This window comes from Pseudophryne corroboree, chromosome 1, assembly GCF_028390025.1.
Source record: "Pseudophryne corroboree isolate aPseCor3 chromosome 1, aPseCor3.hap2, whole genome shotgun sequence".
NCBI lineage: Eukaryota > Metazoa > Chordata > Amphibia > Anura > Myobatrachidae > Pseudophryne > Pseudophryne corroboree.
In genome coordinates, this window is record NC_086444.1 from 831443189 (window position 1) to 831470121 (window position 26933).

The following is a 26933-nucleotide window of genomic DNA, read 5'->3' on the forward strand; positions in this document are numbered from 1 at the left end:
TAATTGCAGCGTGATCTGATCGCAATTACAGCGTGATCGCAGTGGATGGGTGGTGGGTCGCATGCTGGGCGACCTTGCCATGTGATGGGTGGCCCCAGCATGTGATTGCAAGAATTGTAGATTCTGGTAAAAGGCAGGATCTGTAATCCTTACTGAATAAGGTCCTATATCGTTTGTTCTGAAGTGCAAGGGAAATTGGGACAACTATTCCGTCACTTACACATGGGGGGTCATTCCGAGTTGTTCGCTCGTTAGCTGCTTTTAGCAGCATTGCACACGCTAAGCCTACGCCTACTGGGAGTGTATCTTAGCTTAGCAGATTTGCTAACGACAGCTTCGCTAATTTTCTTGTAACGATTACCCCGCAGTTTCTGAGTAGCTCCAGACTTACTCAGCCATTGCGACCAGCTCAGACCTTTTCGTCCTGGTTTGACGTCACAAACACACCCAGCGTTTGCCCAACCACTCCCCCGTTTCTCCAGCCACTCCTACGTTTTGCAAATCGAACGCCTGCGTTTTTCTGCACACTCCCATAAAACGGACAGTTTCCGCCCAGAAACACCCACTTCCTGTCAATCACACTACGATCAGCAGAGCGATGAAAAAACTTTGTTACACCGTGAGTAAATTACCAAACTTTTGTGCTAATTTACTTGGCGCAGGCGCACTGCGTACATTGCGCATGCGCAGTTTGCGACTAATCGCTCCGTAGGGAAAAAAAATAACGAGTGAACAACTCGGAATCACCCCCATAGTCTAGTGTTCTCAGCTATAGGCAGCTTCCTCCATTGTCTCATTTTCGGCAAACCAAGGACACATACTGTAGCATATAAATAATATATTAATTTATGATTTCCATGTCTAGGACTACTATTCCTGATATAAGCATTAAATCCCTCACCTTTTTGTTATGTGAGGTAACGTTATTTTATAGCAGTCATATGAATATTTCCATCTAAAACAGCTATTGCAGCACTTTAGTTTCATTGGATGGTTCACCTGTGATATTCGTGTTAACGGTTTATAGAAAATTCAGCAAAGTTTAGGCATTAGAGCAGGCATGTCCAAACTGCGGCCCTCCAGCTGTTGAGAAACTACACATCCCAGCATGCCCTGACACAGCTATACCATTCTCTGACAGAAAAACTGTGTCAGGGCATGCTGGGATATGTAGTTTCACAACAGCTGGAGGGCCGCAGTTTGGACATGCCTGCATTAGAGTGTCAATCTTCACACTTGCTGACTACTTACCCAAGATGCCCATGAGATGGTGGGAGATGCAGGCTGATTGTTGCCATGAATTACATCAATACACCCCCTCCCTGTACAATGCTGTGATTCATGCCACAATGGCGCAGGCAGATGTAGAAATGTAGGGCTACCATCTTGGGAGACTAGAACAGCACCAAGAAATTCTGGAGTCTCCCGGACATCCTACGAGAGCAAGCGAGTACAGTATGGTACCAATATTTTTTCTCAATTTACTCGTTTGAATTTCACCTGAGCATCAGTGTACTGGCCAGTGACTACACACATTTTGGTATCTGTTACATTATCCATACCTCCCAACATGACCCTCTCCAGGAGGGACAGAATGTTCTGCTTCTGAACTTCCCTCTTAATTTATGATCACCCTCACCTGTGCTGAAACACCTTTCTTATCCATTACCTGTTCAGCACAGGTGATGGCAATCATAAATTCAGAAAAAAGTCCAGAAGCAGAGTATTCTGTCCCTCCTGGAGAGTGTCATGTTGGGAGGTATGCATTATCTAAACTTGTGGTCACCAAATGCTCCATGGAGCAGCTTCTTTTCACGCTTTTAAAAATACACAAGGTCAGACCATGTTTACATTGTATGCTTATTAACTATGGGGGTCAATCCGAGTTGATCGCTCGCTGCCGATTTTCGCAGCGTTCAGGGCAAAAAACTGCATTTCTGCGCATGCGTATGCCCCACAATGCGCACCCGCGACGTACGGGTACAACGAACAATGTGATTTTGAACAGGCTCTAGTGAAGAATTAAGTCGCACTGACGGCCGCAGAGTGATTGACATGAAGTGGGCATTTCTGGGTGTCAACTGACCATTTTCAGGGAGTGTTTGTAAAAACGCAGGCGTGCCAGGAAAAAACGCAGGCGTGGCTGGGCGAACGCTGGGCGGGTGTGTGACGTCAAATCCGGAACTGAATAGTCTGAAGTGATCGCAAGCGCTGAGTAGGTTTTGAGCTACTCTGAAACTACACAAACATTTTTTGCAGGCGCTCTGCGATAAAAACGTTCGCACTTCTGCTAAGCTAAAATACACGCCCAGTGGGCTGCGGCATAGCGTTTGCACGGCTGCTAAACATTGCTAGCGAGCGATCAACTCGCCAACTGGTTCTTGTTGCTCAGCATTAAACTATTTCGGAAACACATTTTTTTATATTAATCATTTTTATTTTTATTTTAAATAAGGTACTGACAATATTCTCTGCATCAAACTATTATGAAATTGGCAGTAATAAAGGGGCCTATGTAAAACTGGGGCCTGACCTAGTCCCACATTTTGTGCAATACCAAGCAAACAAAACCACAAACACTCTGACCATGAGGCAAAGGTAGGTTCCATGGATATGCTGCATATGTCATTTTGTTTTACACAACAGTCTGGTGTCTTCACCATCCATTTCTCTGTTCTAGAATAAGTACAGTGGAAGAATCTGCCCTGAGAGCCCTAAGGGAAAAACTATTTGCTCATAAATCAGATCTAATTAATGAATTCAAACAATGTGACAAGAATCGTACAGGTATGTAAAATATTCATTTATTTTAGTGCTGTGTGAAACATCAGCTATAAGTGGAGGTTTTTTTTTGTCAAATATTGGGGTAGATGTATGAAGCAATGATAAGCCCTTTTTCCAGTGTTTTCTCCGAAAAAAGGGGTTATGCCCACCACAAAAGGCAGACTTCTCCAGCTGCGCCTACTGCTTCTGTTAATAACACACCGCTGCCATAGCCAGCAACAGTTATGGGCACTTGCTAAGTCACTTGCCAACCAACACACCGCCCTATCTGAGAGTGGCTTACCACTGGACAATCCTTGCGCATGTGCCATGCATTCTGGATGGAATCTCGCAGCTTTGTAAGGTCTTGCACATGGGCACCACACCAACATGGACCCATTCCATATTGCACCAGTATTAGACTGATGCAATACAGGCAAATCAAAGGCTGCCAGAGGGTTCAATTGTCATAAAACCTCTCCAGCATTGTTAGTACATTAACTCAGTTGACACAATAAAATTATTCAGCTTCCAAAAACAAGTGTCTCAGCCAATAGTATTCTACCCGATCTAGTAGTCCAGTGGGGGTTCACTGTCACTCAACCTCTTACCAACGGCGGAACTAGCGGTGGTGCAGTGCCCCGGGGCCCACTGCAGTGAAGAGGCCGACAGCCATTGGCATTACAATGAGACACACTGACTCATTGTATGTCGCCACCAGTCCGGCTCCCCCGGTAAATTACAGTAGTGATTTGGAACACTGCTGCTGTCTGAGGTCTGGGTGGGCAGGAAGGAGAGGAGGGCCACTGACTTCTCTCCACTCAGCCCCTCCCCTTTCCTTTGATCCTGCTTCCTGTGTACTAACGTGATGTAAAACTGAGAGGCTGTCCTTGATCTCGTGACTGACTGCCCCCTGCGTTAAGAAGAGAATCCACACTCCACAGTTCCGGGCCACGGTAAACTAATTGTAATATATGCAACATAATTTTCTTTAACACCCTCTTCCTGTCACCAACTGTTTATACCTGTCACCTTCTCCCTGTTACCCACTCTCTCTCCCTGTCACCAACTGGCTATACCTGCAACTCACTCCCTGTCATCCTAACCCAGTACCCCACTGACTCTCAGTCAGCCTCTCCCTGTCACCCGCTGCCTATACCTGTTACCCTATCCCATTCACCCACTGACTCTCAGTCAGCCTCTTCCTATCACCTACTGCTTATACCTGTCACCCACTCCCTGTCACCTTATCCCAGTCACCCACTGACTCTCAGTCAGCCTCCCTGTCATTTACTCCCTTTCCATGTCATCCACAGTCTATCCCTTTCACACACTATCTATACCTTTCACACATTGTATCTCCCTTTCATCCACTCTGTGTCACCCACTGCCTATACCTGTCACCCACTGTCTATATTTCACTCTCTCCTTGTCACCAACTCCCACTCCTTGTCACCCATTGTTTGTCCCTGTCACCAACTTATTCTCCCAGTCACCCACTGTCTATACCTTTTAATCATTGTCTCTCCCTTTCACCCTCTCCTTGTCACTCACTGCCTATTCCTGTCACCCACTGTCTTTCACATTCTCCCTGACATTTACTCCCTCTCCCTGTCATCCACTTCCTGCCACCCACTGTCTATACCTTTTACCCTCTCCATTTCACCCACTGCCTCTAGTCACCCACTCTCTGACACCCACTGCCTCTTCCTTTCACCCTCTCCTTGTCACTCTCTGTCACCCTCTCCCTGTCCTCACTACCTCAGTCCTATCACCTTATGCCTTTATCTGTCACCCTCTACCCATCACCCCTGCCTATACCTGCCACATCACCCACTGCCTATACCTTTCTCCCTCTCCCAATCACCCACTGCCTCTCCATGTGACCCTATCCCAGTCACACACTGCCTATCCCTGTCACGCTCTCACTGTCACCCAGTGTCTCTCCCTTTCAAACATTGCCTCTCTCTGTCACCCTCTCCCTGTCACCCACTGCCTATCCCTGTCACCCACTACCTCTCATTGTCACCTTCTATGTCTCACCCACTGCCTATTCCTGTTACTCTCTTCCAATCTTCCGCTACTTCTTCCTGTTGCCTTCTACCTGTCATCACCCTCTCCCTCTCTACGTCACTGCCTTTCCCTGTCATCCACTCCCCATCATCTTCTGCCTCTCTACGTCTCCTCCCATCCCCTGCCATCCTCTGCTTCCTCTGGTCACCCACTTCTGTGTTGCACATTGCAAACTTGGGGTGGGGCGTAGGAGGGGGGCCCAAAGCATATTTTTGCACCTGGGCCCACCACTCACAAGTTCCACCACTGCCTCTTAATAAACCCCACCTTGTATAGTTAAGTGGGGGTCCTTCATTGAGGTACACCCCATTACCTTTCGATTAAGTCTTTGTTGCAAATCTACAACTTATCTTTGGAGAACAGGGTCTCATTTTTGTTTCAAAAGTGTATCTTTAATTATACAAAGGGGGTGATTTATAAAACCTTGGACACGGATAAAGTACCAACCAATCAGCTTCTAACTGCCATTTTTTTTGTAAAATGGCAGGTAGAAGCTGATTTGTTGGCACTTTACCTCTCTCCAAGCTTTGATACACCTCCCCCAAAGAGAGATATATCAAGCCTTGGGGAGAGATAAAGTGGAGTAGTTTATTATGTTTGTAACACACCTCACGTAACAGGCATTTCCAAGTACAGGCCATCTACAAATTCAGTCTGGAAATGGTAGCTTCTATAACTAATTATTTGTTTAGCTAATTAGGGGTCCCACAAGTATATATTTTAATATAAAAAAAGCAAAACAAAAAAATAATTATTCCTAATTTACAAAGTGCTCTAGATGCTGTAAGAATTCCACAATAATGGTATAGATTGTAAGCTCCACTAGGACAGGGGCAGAAGATTTCATCTTTATAACATGAGACACCTGTCTTGTTGCAGTTTCTTTTGGATACACGCAAGTCTGACCATTATTGGGGAATTCTTAACACACATACACACACTAGGGTTAACTTTTTTAAGGGAATCCAGTCCACCTAACAGTATGTTTTTTTTGGAGCTGTTTTTGGCATGTGGAGGAATAATGGGGAGAACATACAATCTCCAGCAATTTAACTCATGACCTCAGGGCTGAGAGGCATTAATGCTAATCACAACACCAACTGTGCTTCCTTCTTCTATGAGGTCTCCAATACAATTTTCTTTAATGAGTAATATATTTAAATTTAATGACATTTATGCAAATTGCTGAATCAGTGAATTATAACTCAGCCAATTATGTGATGTGATTATATGACCTTTGGTTATTTAAACTTCATTACTTATCAAAAAAAACATCTAATCTCCAAAGCTTTTATCGTTCTCCAAAATTGTTATGGCACTCTTATAGGCCCTACACATTCGGCGACCCGCCGCCGAGCTGCCCGATGGCCAATACGGCAGACGGCCAATACGGCAGACGGGCGACCCGGCGGTGGGAGGGAGGTGACGGGCGAGTGAAGTTTCTTCACTCCCCCCATCACCCGGCTCAAAAGCAGTGCATGCTAATATGGACGAGATTGTCCATATTGGCCTGCATGCATAGGCCGAGCATCATTCATCGTTGGTGCCTGCACACTGAACGATATAAACGAGTTCATATAGTTCAGTTATATCGCCTAATGTGTAGGGCCTTTTAAATTGTATTTATGGTTCACTAAATATTTATTTAGGCTTGAGAAGCATTCACAATGACTCTTATCAAGAATCAGAATCTGTCCTTGGTCCTTTGGTCACTTGCTCACTGCTTTTTAATGTTCTTGTCTATGGGCCTGATTCAGAGAATTACGCTAATTCAGCTGCAAGTGCGATTTTCTCCGCAGCACAACCGAAGATATCAGCAGGTGAAGCTGCCGTCCAGAAATGAGAAGAGACGCCACCGGAGCTATCGTAACTCATTCGCTATTGTGTACACATACGCAGCCTATACGCAAGAACAAGGAACATCGGGCAGAAGGTAGAACTATGGCTATGTGGACTGGACCCGGCAGTAGTCACGCAGGTTTTTGTTCGTTAGGGCTCGCAGATGTCATATAAACAACCCGAAAATGGCTTGCTTTTTAACAGGCGCTCTCCGCTAAGACCTTGTTAACTCCCCCAAATGATCACTTCCTATTCATCACTTTGTGAAGGTGTCCTCATTGCGTACGGTTTCGCAGCAGCACCTTGATGCATGTGCAATGTGAATGCAACACATGCGCAGTCTTCCGATAATCGCTCCGTTCCGCGGAACATCGGCTTTGCGTACTTCTCTGAAGCAGGCCCAATTTTTAAAAATGTGGTTACTTAAACTTTTGAAACAAAGTAGACCTTAAAAGTACTACAAACACAAATAGAAAAATTGGTTTGGGAAACCATGTACATAGATGGTGAACTCTCCGCTCACAGGAAAACCCTTTTGAAAATGAGTTTCTCTCTGTTTGCAGAGAGGCATAACTACCTGAAAAGATGCACTGCTATACAGAAGTGTATATGTCGCGTGACTAGACCAGCCTCCTACCACTTTACAACCACTACTTTCACTAAACCAAAAAAAATATTTATTCATAAAATACTGCTAAGTATTTTGGGGGGAGGCAAAGTACTTTTTTTTTTTTTTTAAATATGTTTATTGAAAAAGATGCACATTACAATTGGCATAAATACAGTTACATGACAGGTTGGCAAAGAAATATCAGACAAAGTTTCTAAGCTCCATAGGAAAATGAGGAAACCATTCAGGGAAAGAAAGATCGACATAGGAACATATATGTGCAAAAGGAATAACCGTACAAAATCTATCAAAGACAATCCGTGTATTATAAAAATGAGTATGTGGCAAGACTGCCCCGGTTCGGACATCTAAAACCTATTCAATTTCCTTAAGTGAATTTCCATTTAGAAAGGCGGGGAACCCATCTCCAATAAAGATAAGTTATACCAAGAGGTGAGATGCACCACACCCCTAAGAAAATCCCTCTCTTCTGTTGACCAAGGCATCGTTACAGTAAATGAAATGTAAAGGACATTGTTAATATAATTTTGAACAGCGGTCCAAAAGGTTTGAATCATGGGACAAGACCAGAGGCAATGAAGAATATCAGCGTCGGGTAAGCGGCATTTAAAGCAATTGGAGTCTGTAGCCACACCAGTTAATAATCTTAGTTTTGGAGTGTAGTAAGCTCGATGGAGAATTTTGAATTGCATCTCAGTAAACGAGGGCGAGAGCAATTGTTTATTTAATTTGGCCGAGGCCGTATCAATAGTTTGCAAGGAGAGATCAGGGGAAAAGTCACGCCATCTAGCCATACCAGTCGATAACTTAGTAAGGTCAATGTTCTTTCTAACCTGTTCATACTATAAAGAGGTAGGAAATGGGGTACCCAATCGAGTTTTTATGAGAATATCAAATAACAGGGAAAGGTTCGAGTGGGACAGTTCAGATAATAATCAATTTACAAAGCTACGTGCCTGAAAATATGCAAACATGGGAATCTGGACATCGGGAAACAGTTCTTTGAGCCTCTCCAGGGTGTGGGTGGTGGAGAGAGTATAATCCATTAAATGACATGCCAATCGGAGTCCATGGAGATGCCAAACCTTAAAAGTCGCTGGAGGGTTACCCTGTTGAAAACCAGTATTATGCAAAAACTGTGAAAATATCGTACTTGTAAAGGACAGTCCTAATTCTGAGTTGATCGCAGCAGGAACTTTGTTAGCAGTTGGGCAAAACCATGTGCACCGCAGGGGGGGGGGGCAGATATAACATGTGCAGAGAGAGTTAGATTTGGGTGTGGTGTGTTTAATCTGCAATCTAAATTGCAGTGTAAAAATAAAGCAGCCAGTATTTACCCTGCACAGAAACAAAATAACCCACCCAAATCTAACTCTCTCTGCACATGTTATATCTGCCTTCCCTGCAGTGCACATGGTTTTGCCCAACTGCTAACAAAGTTCCTGCTGCGATCAACTAAGAATTACCCCCAATAATGGCTTCTTTATTGCGCAATTGGTGACAATGATACAATGCCGCCACCAACATATGGATATTGTGGACCGAAGTTCTGCCTTTAACAAAGCCATTTTGAGCAGGGTGCAATATCCTAGGGAGAAAACTCTGCATACGCTGCGCCAATAATTTAGTAAAGAGTTTTAGATCCTGATTTAACAAAGAAATAGGTCTATAGGATTGAACCTGCATGGGATCCTTGCCTGGTTTCGGAAAAACTACGATCCTAGCCTCAGTAAAGTTTAAGGGGGGTTGTTCTCCAGAAAGCAAAGAATTAAATAAAGTAACCATGTGGGGCAATAAACGATCTAAGAGGAGTTGATAATATTCTGCCCCGAAGCCATCGGGGCCCGGGGACTTACCTTTAGCCAATGATTTAATTAAAAAGGATAATTCTACGTCAGTTACAGGCGCAGTCAGGAAATCCCTTTCCTCCTCTGTAAGTACAGGCAATCCTGCCCTAGAAAGGAATTGGTCGCCTTTGCATGGAGAATCAGGTGGAGAGGCATATAACAGCCAGTAGTAACCCCTAAAATGGTTAGATATCTCAGACGGATCCGTGATCGCAAATCCATGTGGAGGGTCTATTTGCAAAATATGGGAAGGGGCGTTATATGAACGAACCAGATTGGCAAGTAGTCTCCCTGATTTATTGCACCTATAATAATATTTACTCCGTTGAACATCGTGAGTAAATTGGGCCCGTTCAGTACATAATGTTATCAAAAGAGTGTTTAGCATCTATGTAACTTTGGCGAGAACTTGCGGAGTCTGACTGTAACATAGCATCGTAAGCCGTCGTCAATAACTTACTATGGTCCTCAATAATTTTTGAAAGCCTTCTCCGTTTCCTGGCCACATATTCCATCACCTGACCTCTAACCACAGGCTTCGCCGCTGCCCAAAACAACTGAATATTATCCAAGTGACCCGCATTGTGTTGTTCATAATTACAAAAAGCAGTAAACAGATGATTACGAAACTCAGCGGATTTGGCAAGGTAGGCCGGGAACCTCCAATTGTAAGAAGTACGCAAGGGATCTTTAATAGACAGGGTCACCCAGACCGGGGCATGGTCGGAAAGAGCAATGGGGCCTATACCTGTATCCACCACCCTGTGATAAAGTATATTAGAAAGTAACCAAAAATCAATACGGGAGGAAGTATGGTGAGGGTGAGAGTAAAAAGTATATTCCCGTGAAATTGGATGTAGGCATCTCCATGGATCACACAACTGTAAAGAATCTCTTAAAAAGGATAGCGAGGTGACCTCTCCCTCTACCCCCTGACCAGAGGAACGGTCCAGTCCCCTGGAGAAAACACAGTTAAAATCACCACCTATCAGCAATTCTCCCTCCACCCAGTACTGTAATTTGGAGTATATAGTAGCAAAAAAAGGATTAGTCGCGCCCGTCGGCACGTAAAGCGCCTCCAATGTATACAAAGAGTCTAGAAGCGACAACTTAATAAAAAGAAAATTACCATCTGGATCTGCCCACGTATCAGTGATTGTGTATGGCAAGTGTTTTCTGAATAGAATCAAAAACCCCCTACATTTTGCAGTCAATGAGGCAGCCTTGAATTCTCCCACCCAGGGTCCCCTAAGAGTATTAGGGTCTTTTACATCCCAATGGGTCTCTTGCAAAAATGCAACATCCGGCTTAAGGCGTTTTAAATGTGATAATACTTTTCGTCTCTTAATGGGAGAGTTTAAGCCCTCCACATTCCAAGTAACAAACTTCAAGGAGGAATGAATCCTAATGGAGCTATCTTTATGAGCAGACATATTATCCGATACCCACTCTAGGCCACAAATTAATCATGAGTGTAAAAAATAGATGTGTCCAGCCCGTCCCAGCAAGCGGGCGGGGACAATAGTGTGAGTACGTAGAGTGTCGTGCCAAACCTGTGTAGAAACACCACATATCTAAACCAATGAACCAAATAATCAATTTTTTAAATAACGTATAACTTTTCTGAACCCAGGAGGGCAATCTATCCGATTACCAATGTCTAAAAGAGGAACAGTAAGACCATAGGGGAGGGAACAGGTGGGGAGAGAACACAGCATGGAATGACATAACATTGGCAATCCAACCATGGCAAGAATGAGATAACATACCAATGCGAGACCACTGAGACGGTGAAAGCAGTAGTAATAAAAAAGAAAACATGAAGAAGGTGTAATTACAACTCATAGTTAACCACTGTATATCAAACATGCAGACATAAATAGCGGAGGTCAGGAGACCGGCAATAAAACCTGAAGACCTGAATATGAAAAAGGCAATAGGATATCAAACCAAACATTACTACTCATCGTCAATCCTCGTCTGATCTATGTGTCGAGGATCTGGAGGAGAAGAAGTCCACAAAGTTCTTTGCCGCCTGCGGTGAGTCAAAGAAATGGGGTTTGCCCTTATGAAAAACACGAAGTTTTGCAGGATATAATAATGAGAAACGGCATCCCAAATCAAATAATTTCTTGCAGGTCGGAGCATATTCACGTTGCTTCATAGTCACCAAATACGAAAAAACCTGGAATAGTAAGTCTTACACCTTGGTAACGAAGATCAGCATACTTATGATAAGCCTCCAGCAGCCTCACTTTATCAGCATAATTTAAGATTCGTAGTATTACAGGGCGAGGGCGATCCCTGGTAGCCGGTCTGTCAGGGCCCACCCGATGCACCCTTTCTACCAGTAATGATGAGCCGGCCGGAACACAGCACAATTATTGTGGCAGCCATTCAGAAACCAAAGACATCAGGTCCGAATACTTGACGGATTCAGGAAGCCCAATAATATGGATATTATTTCTGCGATTCCTGTTCTCCAAATCTTCTAGCGTGTCCGCCATGGATAACACCGATTTCTCATGATCAGAAATAGTGGCTTTAGCCGTAGTAAGCTCATCTTCCAAGTCGGATATACGTTGCTCCGCTTCAGAAAGACGTTGATCGTGTTTCATGAGCTGTGTGAGTGCAGAGTCAATAGAATCCTTAAGCGGTGCTAATTTTTGGTCTAAAAGTGATGCCAGAAGGGCAGTTAATTCTTGAGAGGTGAGAGAACCAGCGACGGCATTAGGAACAGCATCAGAGACTTGTCCTCCAGCAACGTCACCCCGTCCAGTCCCAGGAGAGGCGGGTGAAGCTGAAGACGGCATGTCATTTCCACGACCCTTACCCGTTTGGCCCCCCTTTGTGCCTCTGGCCTGTCTGGCCATGTATTTATCCATAATCAGCACTGCTGTGGAAGCTAATGAATCTTGGTAAACAAACAGTGGAAAAGTGCTTCTCCCAAACTTGAGACCTCAGACAGCCTGGCCTGCCAACATCTGCCAGAGGTTAGGGTGATATACAGGAGCCCCTATCCACCTCTTCCCCCATCCAGCAATCTCCCCAGCAGACAGTTGTAGCAGAATCTGCAGCAGTGGAGAGAGACTGTGTGTCTAACCGGCAAGAGCGTCCTGTGAGGGGTCTCAGCCGAGAACCCCTCTGCCTGCCGGGCGTGAGCGGCTTATGGGGGCCCCTCCGGGTCCCGGAGCGTCACTGCATGCCGCCTCGTGCCGGACGGCGCGCGTGATGATAAGCCCGGAGTCAAGCTCTAAAATCCAGGCCGTGGCTTCCGCCAGTTGGGTAGGCCGCGTCCCACGGGAGCCGATGGCAGCGTCCACCGGCCCCGCACAACCACCACCGGGTTTCCTGGACCTGGCTGGCCCAAATGTAGTGCGGGCAGGGTGCCGAGGGCCGCTGTATCTCCACTCCCAGGGTGTTAAAGGGAGTCAAGCTCCGGAGCACAGCGGCGGCACGTCTTCCTCCACAGCCCGCTTGGCCCCACCCCCGAGGCAAAGTACTTTTAACTTGAAGGTGCAAATTGCTTTGCATTGAAAGAAAATGATGAGACTCAGTGTCCACAAATTCAGAGCTGATGCAAAAATCAAGTGGTCTACTCCAGGATAAGGGATGTCCCCAATAACGTGCTATTTCCATCTATCACCGTATTTCTGTTGTCATGCTCTGCAAAATTAGTTATATTGTTTGTAACCCACAAAACTAAGAACCCCCCGAAGTAACTTTGCATTGCCCAGTGCACATTTTTATTCCTGTGCCGCATATGCCATTCTTGTTCTGCAAACTCATAAACTGTAGGGGGACTCTAGGTGCACCTGCACAAATCAAGGTGCACAGGCCTCCACAGATGATTTTGAATTGCTGTTTTGAATATTGTAATTTTAAATGAACTTTTCGCAGCACTGAACCACAAGGATAGACATACGTCACGCATATTGAAAGAAACATACAATCTAAAATGTTTGACTTTTCTTTGCAGGATACATTACGTTAAATGACTGGGCGACTGCATTAGAGTCTATCTTGAATTTAGGACTGCCATGGCGAATGCTTAGGCCACAACTTGTCCGCAATGCTACAGATGGAGTGCTGAGATACAGGGAATGGTTTGATGAACTCGCTGTGTGCCAGCCAATCCGAGAGGTGATATTTTTTATGACTGTAATAAAGTATCAGATTTCTGTAAAAAATGATGGGCATGCTGTCAAACAAATAGTCAAACAAATACTCCAAAAGAAAATGTCTCTATTTTTATTCCTCATCTACCCTCCGTACGTAATGAGTTGCGGCACGCAGCGGATGAGAGCTGCCAGCTCCCATGGGACTAAGCCAGCTTCGAGCATCTTTTTTTCTGATATGCTTATACTGTATTCTGATATGCCTATACACTGTGTGCGGGAGGCAGTCAGTTTGCCAGCTGTCGGGATCCCGCCTGCCAGGATACCGACGCCAACCATAATTCACACTTGGTTGGTGGTCCACGGCATCACCGAGGGGGAATATAACCAGCCTGAAGCGTGGTGAGTGCAGCGAGCCCGCAAAAGGACACCCTACGCTTGCCATATCATACTGAATCCCTGTGTGCGACTAATATGCCTATATTCTGTTTGCGACTGCGGCTGTATCTGCATATGAAATACTACATTAGAGTGTTTTCGGAGTGAAAATTGCATGAAAAGAGGCATGCTGTTAGTAAACACGCTTACAATTAGGCGCGGCTAGAAGAGCTATTTAACATGACTGCAGCAATGATTAGGGAAGACACATCTGTAGGACCTAATTAATATTTGTATGCAAACCCAATGGTTTGCGTACAAATACGATGTTTGGTGGTCTGCACAGGTGCAGAACAGGTTTTGCGATATTGCTAGCAGCCCCCTGCTGCAGGATGATTGACATGTTGCTGCGTTTGGTGGGGTTGAGCGCGGACGGCACCTGTGCTTCAAAACAGGGGCATGTACCTCCATTTTGAAGGCGTGATGGGTCCAAGGTCTGCGTCGGACGCAGACTTTCTGGACCCGGGGTGTCCGGATCCTACAGACAGCCTGTGTAAACTTAAGTTTACTGAAGCTGGCCGGTGCCTCAAACCATCACGAATTGCGACTGATGGATGTGATGGTGATCCAAGGCTGCTTCCTCAGACGCAGCACTAAGATCTCACAGATGCTAACAGGAGGCGTCTATCTCCTACAGACATCTCCTGCTGTATTTGAATTTTAATGACACGGAATTGCACAGCCACTCCTTGCAGTTGCGCACTTCCTTCCAAACATGAATTAGGCCCAGAGGGCTGTGATCAGATAGTCGCCGCCCAGGGAGAGTTAGAACCCGCCCCGTGCAAGTGTCCGAATGTATATGTACGCCGTGCGACACTTCGCCAGACAGCGGACAGCTGCAAATCCGTTCGCAACTCACTCACCATCAAATGTTTTTTTCCAGTCTGTGCAGTCTGTGCGTAGCCCAGGACTTACTCCTACAGTGCGATACAAACAGGCTGATCGGGGCCAGAGCTGACATCACACACCCTCCCAGAAAATGCTTGGGAACTCCTGCATTTTTCTTGCCACTCCGAGAAAACAGCCAGTTACCACCCCCAAATGTCCGCTTCCTGTCAATCACCTTGCGTACGCCTAGGGATCAAAATTTTCGCACCGTTCTGTCACCATTTGGCATTGCACCTGCGCATGGCAGCAATCAGTTCTGAATCGGGCCCTCAGTGCCTAGTGTACTATGTAAGTGTAACAATGTTTGTTTCTGTGCTCCTGTCACTTTTTTTTCAGCAAGATCAAATGGTGATTTTATTTTAAGGACATGGGCTGACAGCTGAATGTTTTATATGTATATAGTGAATTTGAATTACCATGCAGCTTGGCTCGTTAAAATGCAGGTGTGAGGCTGAGTATGGACATACTGTACGTGTATTTCTTTTTCATCCACTAGGGGTCACTGGAGTACTCTTGGGATATGGACAGGGCGTTAGCAGGGATAGGCACATTTAAATTAGTAACCCTCCATACTCCCAAGATGCCTCAGTGGTTTTTTATGCCTCGCCAGAAAGGCACATGTTTAGAGGATTCTCCACACTTTACTTTTATTTTTCACAAGATTTTTCTTTTTACACTCAATCCCTTCCCAGGCTATTAAGAAGCTTGGGTCTGGGATTGTGGGTGCTGCTGACTGCAGCAACAGCTTGTCGGCGCTCAGGAGAGGAGCCCCGCCATAGACCAAAATCAGCGTTTGCTGATTTCAGCATAAGGCTGCAAAAGGGGCAGGACAACGCTTGCAGACAGAAGCCCCATCATAGCCTCGACTTAAATCAGGTACTGAGCGGGCAGGCAGCTCACACTACCGCCACTCCCTTGTGCATTGACTTACTGGGGGAGCAGGGCGGTCAGTTCGTGGTGCCGCCCCACCATGTGGGGACTTCATGTTTTAGTAATGGGTTGGCTAGTTTACACCAGGTTCCCGCTGCCCGCCCCCCAGCACAGCTGCGGTCAACCATGCTGCCACCACTGGGCACCAGCCGTTCCTGGCTTCCTCATGCGGTTAGCTCCTGCTAGCCACCAGGATACTGCTCGCCCCTCTCTACACTGGCCGCGGACAGCTCTCACTGCTGATGTGGTCCGCCAGCTCTGCTCCCTGCGTTGCTGAAGGGGGGAGATCGCTGATACTAATAGCTGGGGGGTTTACAACAGCAGCAGCCCCGTGGCTCATAGGATAAAGCACAGTGATGTAAGGTCCCTGTTATCAGGCTATTAAGCCTGAAACTTATAGGGGATCTAATGTGTATATATATGAAATATATGACATAGTGCTTATAGGATACATAGGGGATCTAATGTATCTATATGTAAAATGTTCTTATATTATACATAGGGACTCTAATGTATATATCTGACAAAAGTGCTTATACTATACATGGGGATCTAATGTGTATATATATGAAAAAGGTGAAAGCACATGGCTGGATGCCATTTTAACACAACTTTCTGGTTCTTCTTGCAGGAAGTTTGGTGCCGGTCTTACAGCACACGGCCAGTGGAGGGGGCAGGGGTGTTAGTAGGAATTCTGTGAAGCACATATTTAACTGATTTTAGTGTGTAACAAGTGCAGGACACTTCTGGTTTATACACCCTTTAATCAAATTTTTTTACTGAGTCGTGTCTTTCACTGTATACCTGTCTGCCTGTGTGCATGATGAGTAAGGCTAATGCGTGTGTTACCTGATGGGACTTCCACTTGCACAGTGTGTCTTGTAAATACAGATCCAAATACGAACCTCTACCCTGATCCTCCTTGGGCGATGATGGCAGGTGTGATGACTGAGTTAAAATCTGAGTTGGCCGCTGCGCAAAAAGATCGTGAGGCGGCTAGGTCTGATTCTAGGTTAATAGTATGAGCTGCCAGAGTGGGCTCAGGATATGTCAAGGACTTTGCAAGGTTTACAAAAGTCCAGATATAGCTCAATTCCTAACAGTAGTCAACATTTGTCTTATAATTTGCCGGTTTCAGCTGTGTTGCATTCTGACGATTCAATGCCAGACCTTATGTCTCAAGAAGAATAAGAGGAAGGTGAATTGGGCCAGTAGTCAGATAGTGAGGTTACAGATAGCCCGGCCATTGATAATATCATTAGGGCAGTACGCCAGGTGCTACATTTTACTGAGACTGAGGAACCTCTATCAAATTATGAGATTTTATTTACTAAAAAACAGAGGGCAACTGTGTGTTTTCCTTATTCAGATTCTCTTAATAAGCAGTTAACGGAAGCATGGAAAAATCCAGATAAACGGTTTTCTATGCCTATGCGGTTTCTGTCTAACTACCTGTTCCCAGAGTCTATGACAACTAAATGGGAAAATCCACCAACAGTGGATTCCTGAGTTTCAAAACTTTCAAAGAAGTTAACCATTCCAGTCCCAGCTGCAACAACGCTTAAAGACTCATCAGAGCGTAAGCTAGAAGCTATGCTAAAGTCAATGTATACATCAGTAGGGGTGTTGCTTAGACCTGCTTTAGTTGGAGTTTGGGTTAACAAGCCTGTAGTTGCATGGGCAACACAGCTCAAGTTGGGCCTACAACAGGATCTTCCCTTAGACCAGCTTATACCTCTTTCTGATCACATCTGTGATTCGGCTGAGTATTTAGGTACGGCTTCTATGGACTTCGGCCAGGTTAGTTCTCGGCTTTCAGCTTCACTAGTTGCGGCCTGACGGGCACTTTGGCTGCGTTCTTGGCAGGCCGAGGCAGAGTCAAAACGAGGAATAGAAGCGTTGCCTTACACTGGCGATATGTTATTTGGTCCTGAATTAGACAAATGGATTTCTCAGGCTACTGGGGAAAAGTCTGTTTTCCTGCCATTGCCTGCACCAGTTCCTAAAAGGAAATACGCTGGACCAGCATTCAAATCTTTTAGACCCCAGTCCTTTTGAGGCCATGCTAGAGGAACAATCATACAGAGTAGACGTGGTAGAGGGCGTGGTTTTCAACAAACCACTAATCGTTGTCAGGGCACTAAGGGGTACTTTTACTAATCAGTGATAAGAGCGGAGAAGTGAGCCAGTGGAGAAGTTGCCCCATCAACCAATCAGCAGCTCTGTTTAATTTTATAGTATGCAAATTATAGATGTTACTTCAGTGCTGATTGGTTGCCATGGGCAACTTCTCCACTGGCTCACTTCTCTGCTCTTATCACTGCTTAGTATATGTCCCCCTAAGTCCGCTGACAAGCCAGTGGCATGTTGGGCTTTCAGCCCATCTCAGATCTTCAGTTGTTAGAGCACACCTTCAAACGTTTCACTTGGCGTGGTTTCACACATCCACAGATGGGTGAATCTGTAATTTAGTGTTCAAAGGTTACAAAATAGAGTTCTATTGTCTACCACCAATGCGGTTTTTCAAGACAGGGCTGCCTGTGTCAGGAGATAAAAAGGTGGTTCTGCAGACTGCGATTTAGTCTCTCGTAGATTCAGCAGTTTGGATTCAGGTTCCAGTTCACCAACAGGGTCAAGGTTATTATTCCAATCTTTTGTAGTACCAAAGCCGGACGGCTCGGTCAAACCGATACGTAACCTGAATCAGTACGTCACTTACTGCAGATTCAAGATGTAATCCCTGCGGTCAGTGATTGCAGATTTAGAACCACAGGAATTCTTGATTTCGCTGGATCTCAAGGATGCGTACTTACACATTCCAATTTGTCCTCCACATCAGGCATACTTAAGGTTTGCAGTACAACAAAACCATTGTCAATTTCAGACACTACCATTTTGCCTCTCATCAGCGCCTCGGGTATTCACAAAGGTGATGTCTGTGATGATAGCTCATCTCAGATCCCTGGGAGTGCTAATAGTTCCGTACTTAGACAACCTTCTCATCAAGGCTCTGTCTCTACAAATACTCCTTCAACATGCCTTACTGACGTACAATGTACTAGTTCAGCACGGTTGGATTGTCATCTTCAAGAAATCAAGCCTGGTCCCGTCTCAAAGAATTAAATTCCTAGGAATGATTCTGGATACGGTGGATCAACAAATTTACCTGCTAGAACAGAAAGTACAAAGTATTTGTCATCTGGTGCAGTTAGTGCTCAAACCACGGACAGTCTTAGTGCATTTGTGCATTCCACTGTTAGGAAAGTTGGTGGCGTCTTTCGAAGCACTCCAGTTCGGAAGATTTCACTCACGTCCTTTTCAACTGGATCTTCTCGCACAGTGGTCAGGCTCTCATTTACAAATTCATCAGATGGTGCGGTGGTCTCCAAGGGCCAGAGTATCACTACTCTGGTGACTCTTCTAAACGCGGGAAAAGGTTCGGAGTCTGGAATTGGATAATTCTGATGATGGACGCAAGTCTCAGAGGTTGGGGATCAGTGGTCCTACATTGTCAGCTTCAGGGTCTATGGTCAGCACGAGAAAGATCACTGTCAATAAATGTCCTGGAACTCAGGGCAATTTACAACGCGCTGCGACAGGATGTTCAAATACTCCAGTCTCAGACTGTTCAGGTTCAGTCAGACAATGCGACAGCAGTCGCATACATCAACAAACAAGGAGGCACTCAAAGTCGCATGGCCATGCGATAAGTTGCACGAATCCTGAATTGGTCCGAGCATCACCAAGTGATATTGTCATTCTAGGAGTGGACAACTGGGAAGCAGATTACACCACTCAAAAAAAAAAATTCTGTAGTCAAGGATATTTGAATGAATTTAGGGTAATTTGAGGGTACTGATTCCAAATATGCCATTGGTTTTCCCAGATTGGCTCTATTTTTTGAGATATTGCATTTTTCCCATAAGCGCTTAGACCTGCTTGTCTTAATAATTGTGGTTTTAATGTCTTTGTGTACTTACTGCATCTGAAAATTTTAGTTACTTGTTTCTTCGTTCACAAACATCATTAGAGAGCAAAATTTGTTGTTTTTTCAGGCAAACATGAGTTCATCTTGAAGATCTTGCTTAAATTATCCTGATGTATTTTGTTACATTTGTGACGAATACACATTCCTCAAGCAAAAATAAGATATCACTGAATTTGTGGGTATCCGTTTGGATGGTCGATCATGTTATGGTCGACAGTCATTCGGTCAACCACTGTTGGTCGACATTGACATGGTCGACATGGATACATGGTCGACACGTTAAACTGGTCAACATATGACAGGTCGACATGGCTTTTTAAAAAAATTAGATTATTAGAATAGTCATACTTTACCATTCACGTGGACTATGATTGGGAACGGTAACCTGTGCCGAGTGCAGCAGTAGTGGAGCGAGGCACCTTGCCCGCAGCATGGCGAGCGCAGCGAGCCATGCAAGGGGACGTGGTACACTAATTGGGGTTCCTGGTCATGTTACGGAAAAAAATACACCAAAACAGTTCAAAAATCCATGTCGACTTTTTCATGTGTCGACCATGTGTCCATGTTGACCATGTCAATGTCGACCTAATGACTGTCGAGCATAAAGTGGTCGACCATTCATACTGGAACCAAATTTGTGAAGCAAGCCTATCTTGCATATTTTGGTATATTATTATTATTATTATTATTATTATTACATTTTATTTATAGGGCGCCACAAGTGTTTCGCAGCACCGTACAAAGGACAGTACAGGGAGACAAAACTTAGCATTACAGTAAATAAATAACAAAAATGGATTACAGGTAACAAAGAGCACCACACATTCTCAAAACATAATACAGCTTAGATGTAAGTAGCGAGGGAGTAATCATTGTACTACTTGAGGCTGGCGGCCATAGATAGAGATGAAACAAGAATAGGTTATGATAAAATACCGTGCGCCAATACTGGCTGCCCTTGATTTCAAGATGGATGGAAAAGTGTCACCCAACACTTCAGTAAACAGGACAAGAAGGAAGTACCATTTGAATCCAGGGGCGCTCAGAAAAAATAAACAAAACAAACACTCATAGTGTATTATGTATAAACAAGAAAAATAACCAATCAACAGCAATCTCTTGTTACGTCTTGTACCTAAAATGTTGGTCTACTGTTTTTAGGAGTAGACATACACGCTTTTTGTGGGAGCTGGATTTCCACCAGTGTCAGATCCTAGAACCATTGATGCCTCCTCCAGAGAACGTATGCCCAAAAGAGAGAAATAATAGCCTCCAATGGTGTAACACTTTTTTTATTCTCTATTAAAACATGTAACAACACAATGGGAAATAGATGGTCTCTCACCCTTAGAAGTGGTCTACAGACAAAACAGTAGACAAAACAGCAAGTTTTAAGATGTTATATCCGGGCGTCCCCAGGACCGGCTGTACAACTCCACGGGTGGTGTCCCAAACGTCTTCCCCACAACAATTGAAACCTCCTGCCAACGCGTTTCAACACACACTGTGTCTTCCTCAAGGCATAAGGAGGATGAACAATACTTGTGGGAGGGGTATAAATAGACCACTTCTAAGGGTGAGAGACCATCTATTTCCCATTGTGTTGTTACATGTTTTAATAGAGAATAAAAAAAGTGTTACACCATTGGAGGCTATTATTTCTCTCTTTTGGGCATACGTTCTCTGGAGGAGGCGTCAATGGTTCTAGGATCTGACACTGGTGGAAATCCAGCTCCCACAAAAAACGTGTATGTCTACTCCTAAAAACAGTAGACCAACATTTTAGGTACAAGACGTAACAAGAGATTGCTGTTGATTGGTTATTTTTCTTGTTTATACATAATACACTATGAGTGTTTGTTTTGTTTATTTTTTCTGAGCGCCCCTGGATTCAAATGGTATTTCCTTCTTGTCATAGATAGAGATGAGCCTTTACCAGTAGGAGAGAAAGCAGGTAAAAATGGTCGCTGAGTAGGAGAGAGCTGCGAGTGAAATGTGTCGAGAAGAGGGCTTTGACAACAAGAGGAAAGAGGGCCCTGCTCTGAAGAGCTAACAATCTAGTGGGGAGGGGCGACAGACAGATGACATGAGGTGCAAGCAAGTGGGAGGAAGCCTGATGGCCAGAGCCGGCCATAGGCATAAGCAAACTAGGCAATTGCCTAGGGCATTTGATATGCCTAGGCCCTAGGGGCATCAGCAGCTTCTACTGATTAAAATGATATGCGGCATGCCTATATTCTGTGTGTAGCATTTTTTATGCAGATACAGCCACAGTCTCACACAATATATAGGCATGCTGCATATCATTTTAATCAGCAGAATCTGCTTGTGCATTTTAGCCACATAGCAATGCAAATAAGATGCATTTTCATAAAAAAAGGTGTCCGGTGTTTGCATTGAGGCAAGATTTATGAGGACACATCTGTATCCAAGCAGAGGCAGAGGTCACAGTGTTAGTGGCAGTGTGAGTGCTGTGTGCATGTGAGTGGGTTGGTTATGAAGTAGTGTTCAGAATATGTGTAAGGAGCATTATGTGTGTCATGTAAAAATGCATTAATAATGTGCAACATATGTGTAAGGGGCACTATGTGTGTCATTATGTGTATAAGGGCACTAATAATGTGCAGCAAATGTGTAGGGGGCACTATGTGTGTCATTATGTGTATAAGGGCATTAATAATGTGCGGCATATGTGTAAGGGACATTATGTGTAAAAGGGCATTAATAATGGTTATCATAATGTGTGAGGCGCATTATGTTTATAAGGACATTAATAATGTGTAAGGGGCATTACTGTGTGGAATTATGTGTATAAATGCATTACTAATGTGTGGCATCATGTGTATAAGGCGCTCTACTATGTGGCGTTGCGTATAGAAAGGGCACTACTGTGTCATCTAATATGAATAAAGAGCAATAGGGTGTGGTGTAATGTGAATAAGGAGCAATTCAGTGTGATGTAATGTGAATAAGGGGCACTAATGTGAGGAGTAACGTTTAGAAGGTAAAGTGATACTACTGTGGGATGTAATATGTATTATGGACACTATCGCATGATCAAATGTGAATAAAGTTGCAGTACTGTGTGGCGCTAATTGGAATTGGGGTTACTATTGTGTGGCCATATCCCTTTCCAGCAAAAAGATGCCCCTTTTTGGGCTGTGCTCCAAATGTGCTAACTGTTCCTATTTAAAATATAGGGGGTACAAACACCAAAATAAGGACTGCTATGGGTGAGGGGTGATCGTGCTGGGAAAGAGGTGCAAGGTCAGAGGCAGAACCAGCGGTGGTGCTAGGGGGCACCAGACAAAATCTTGCCTAGGGCATCATATTGGTTATGGCCGGCTCTGCTGATGGCAGTATGTAAGCAAAGCAGAGATGCTCAAGGCATGGGGCAGGGGGATGGAGGAGCAGCCTAAGGACTTGGTTATAAAGCTTGGTGATTAAGATAATGATCATTCTTCCACTTCTCCATATAAAGTTGGGATTAATGAAGCAATTTGTTAAGGCCCTGAATAGAGACGGTGATTGCTTTAAGTATATTTGCTGGACATTTCCAGGACTAAGCATTGAAAAAATAAAAGCTGGTGTCTTTAATGGTCCACAAATTCGAAAACTTGTGAATGATTCTAATTTTATAAAATCTATAAATCCTGTTAAATCTTTTACCTGGACCAGTTATATTTCTGTCGGTAGAATTTTTTGGGAAATCACAAAGCAGAGAATTATCAAGTATTGGTTGAAAACATGCAAAAAAATTAGCAGAAGATAGGGGCAAATATGAGCATAAAAGTGCACTTTCTTCACAGTCACTTGGACAGATTCCCAGTTAATTTAGGAGACTACAGTGAGGAACAAGGTAAGAGATTTCACCAGGACATAAAAGTGATGGAGGAGAGGTATCAAGGTAGATGGGACAAGCATATGATGGTTGACTACTGTTAGGGTCTTATACGTGACTGTGACAATCACTCCTATAAAAGAAAATCATACAAGCCGCGGTTTTTAAAGCAATAAATGTCAAAAGTTTACTATGTTTTTCTCTGACGTCCTAGTGGATGCTGGGAACTCCGAAAGGACCATGGGGAATAGCGGCTCCGCAGGAGACTGGGCACAACTAAAGAAAGCTTTTAGGTCACCTGGTGTGCACTGGCTCCTCCCACTATGACCCTCCTCCAAGCCTCAGTTAGATTTTGTGCCCGGCCGAGGTTGGATGCACACTAGGGGCTCTCCTGAGCTTCTAGAAAGAAAGTATATAATTAGGTTTTTTATTTTACAGTGAGACCTGCTGGCAACAGGCTCACTGCAGCGAGGGACTAAGGGGAGAAGAAGCGAACCTACCTGCTTGCAGCTAGCTTGGGCTTCTTAGGCTACTGGACACCATTAGCTCCAGAGGGATCGACCGCATGGAACTGGCCTTGGTGTTCGGTCCCGGTGCCGCGCCACCGTCCCCCTTACAGAGCCAGAAGCAAGAAGAGGTCCGGAAAATCGGCGGCAGAAGACATCAGTCTTCACCAAGGTAGCGCACAGCACTGCAGCTGTGCGCCATTGCTCCTCATACACACTTCACACTCGGTCACTGAGGGTGCAGGGCGCTAGGGGGGGGCGCCCTGAGCAGCAATAAAAACACCTTGGCTGGCAAAAATACCACAATATATAGCCCTAGAGGCTATATATGTGATAATTACCTCTGCCAGAATCCATAAAAAAGCGGGAGAATAGTCCGCGAAAAAGGGGCGGAGCTATCTCCTTCAGCACACTGGCGCCATTTCTCCCTCACAGCTCCGCTGGAAGGAAGCTCCCTGGCTCTCCCCTGCAGTCTACACTACAGAAAAGGGTAAAAAAGAGAGGGGGGGCACTAAATTTAGGCGCAGTATATATAACAGCAGCTATAGGGGACATAATTCAGTTAGTCCCTGCATTATATAGCGCTCTGGTGTGTGCTGGCATACTCTCACTCTGTCTCCCCAAAGGGCTTTGGTGGGTCCTGTCCTCTGTTAGAGCATTCCCTGTGTGTGTGCGGTGTGTCGGTACGGCTGTGTCGACATGTTTGATGAGGATAATGATGTGGAGGCGGAGCAGATGCCTATAGAAGGGATGTCACCCCCTGCGGGGCAGACACCTGAGTGGATGGACTTATGGAAGGAATTGCGTGCACGTGTCGACTCCTTACACAAAAAATTTGACGACATGCCAAATGCGGGACAGCCGGCTTCTCAGCTCGTGCCTGTCCAGGCGTCTCAAAGGCCATCGGGGGCTCTAAAACGCCCGCTACCTCAGATGGCAGACGCAGATGTCGACACGGATACTGACACCAGTGTCGACGACGATGAGTCTAGTCTAATGTCCACTATGGCCATTCGTTGCATGATTGAAGCAATGAAAGAGGTGTTACAAATTTCTGATATAAACCCAGGTACCACTAAAAAGGGTATTATGTTTGGGGAGAAAAAACTACCCGTAGTTTTTCCCCCATCAGAAGAATTAAATGAAGTGTGTGAAGAAGCGTGGGCTTTCCCTGATAAAAGATTGGTAATCTCTAAGAAGTTACTAATGGCGTTCCCTTTCCCGCCAGAGGATAGGTCACGTTGGGAGACACCCCCTAGGGTGGATAAAGCGCTCACACGTTTGTCTAAAAAGGTGGCACTACCGTCTCCGGATACGGCCGCCCTCAAGGAACCTGCTGATAGAAAGCAGGAGGCGATCCTGAAGTCTGTATATACACACTCAGGCATTATACTTAGACCAGCTATTGCGTCAGCATGGATGTGCAGTGCTGCCGCTACGTGGTCAGATTCCCTGTCAGAAAATATTGACACCCTAGACAGGGACACTATTCTGCTAACCATAGAGCATATAAAAGACTCAGTCTTATACATGAGAGATGCACAGAGGGAGATCTGCCGGCTGGCATCTAAAATAAGTGCATTGTCCATTTCTGCTAGGAGAGGCTTATGGACTCGCCAGTGGACAGGGGATGCAGATTCAAAAAGGCACATGGAAGTTTTGCCTTATAAGGGTGAGGAGTTATTCGGGGATGGTCTCTCGGACCTAGTTTCCACAGCAACTGCTGGGAAGTCAGCATTTTTACCCCATGTTCCCTCACAGCCTAAAAAGGCGCCGTTTTATCAGGTACAGTCCTTTCGGACTCAGAAAAACAGGCGTGGAAAAGGCGGGTCTTTTCTGTCCAGAGGCAGAGGTAGGGGAAAAAGGCTGCAACAAACAGCAGGTTCCCAGGAGCAAAAGTCCTCCCCCGCTTCTTCCAAGTCCGCCGCATGACGGTGGGGCTCCACAGGCGGAGCCAGGTACGGTGGGGGGCCGCCTCAAAAATTTCAGCGATCAGTGGGCTCGCTCACAGGTGGATCCCTGGATCCTGCAAATAGTATCTCAAGGGTACAAACTGGAATTCGAGGCGTCTCCACCCCACCGGTTCCTAAAATCTGCCTTGCCGACAACTCCCTCAGGCAGGGAGGCTGTGCTAGAGGCAATTCACAAGCTGTATTCCCAGCAGGTGATAGTCAAGGTGCCCCTACTTCAACAAGGACGGGGTTACTATTAGAGATGAGCGGGTTCGGTTTCTTTGAATCCGAACCCGCACGAACTTCACTTTTTTTTCCACGGGTCCGAGCGACTCGGATCTTCCCGCCTTGCTCGGTTAACCCGAGCGCGCCCGAACGTCATCATGACGCTGTCGGATTCTCGCGAGACTCGGATTCTATATAAGGAGCCGCGCGTCGCCGCCATTTTCACTCGTGCATTGAGATTGATAGGGAGAGGACGTGTCTGGCGTCCTCTCCATTAGAATAGAGATAGATAGATTAGATAGAGAGAGATTGTGCAGAGTCGCAGACAGAGTTAGTTTACCACAGTCAGTGACCAGTGCAGTTGCTAGTTAACTTTTATTTAATATAATATATCCGTTCACTTCTCTCTGCTATATCCGTTCTCTGCCTGAAAAAAAAAACGATACACAGCACAGTCAGTCACACAGTGTGACTCAGTCTGTGTGCACTCAGCTCAGCCCAGTGTGCTGCACAGTCATCAATGTATAAATTAAAAGCTTATAATTAATTGTGGGGGAGACTGGGGAGCACTGCAGGTTGTTAGCAGGAGCCAGGAGTACAATTATATTAATTAACAGTGCACACTTTTGCTGCAGGAGTGGTGACCAGTGCCTGACCACCAGTATAGTATTGTTGTATACTACTAATATCTCTTTAAATATCAACCAGTCTATATTAGCAGCAGACACAGTACAGTGCGGTAGTTCACGGCTGTGGCTACCTCTGTGTCGGCACACGGCAGGCAGTCCGTCCGACCAGAATTGTATTATTTATTATTATATACCTACCACCTAACCGTGGTTTTTTTTTCATTCTTTATACCGTCATAGTGTCATCCTAATTGTTACGAGTATA

The 26933-nt window shown here is 45.1% G+C and overlaps 1 protein-coding gene across 1 annotated transcript in view; it reads left to right on the forward strand.

Moving 5' to 3' along the window:
* Positions 1–26933, forward strand: part of PPEF2 (protein phosphatase with EF-hand domain 2) — a 207418-nt gene that overhangs the window by 87006 nt on the left and 93479 nt on the right. Inside the window, exons 14-16 of the mRNA XM_063955926.1 lie at positions 2456–2598; positions 2681–2787; positions 13133–13296. Of these exons, the coding sequence (XP_063811996.1) occupies positions 2456–2598; positions 2681–2787; positions 13133–13296 (414 nt within the window). The remainder of the gene's footprint in view (positions 1–2455; positions 2599–2680; positions 2788–13132; positions 13297–26933) is intronic.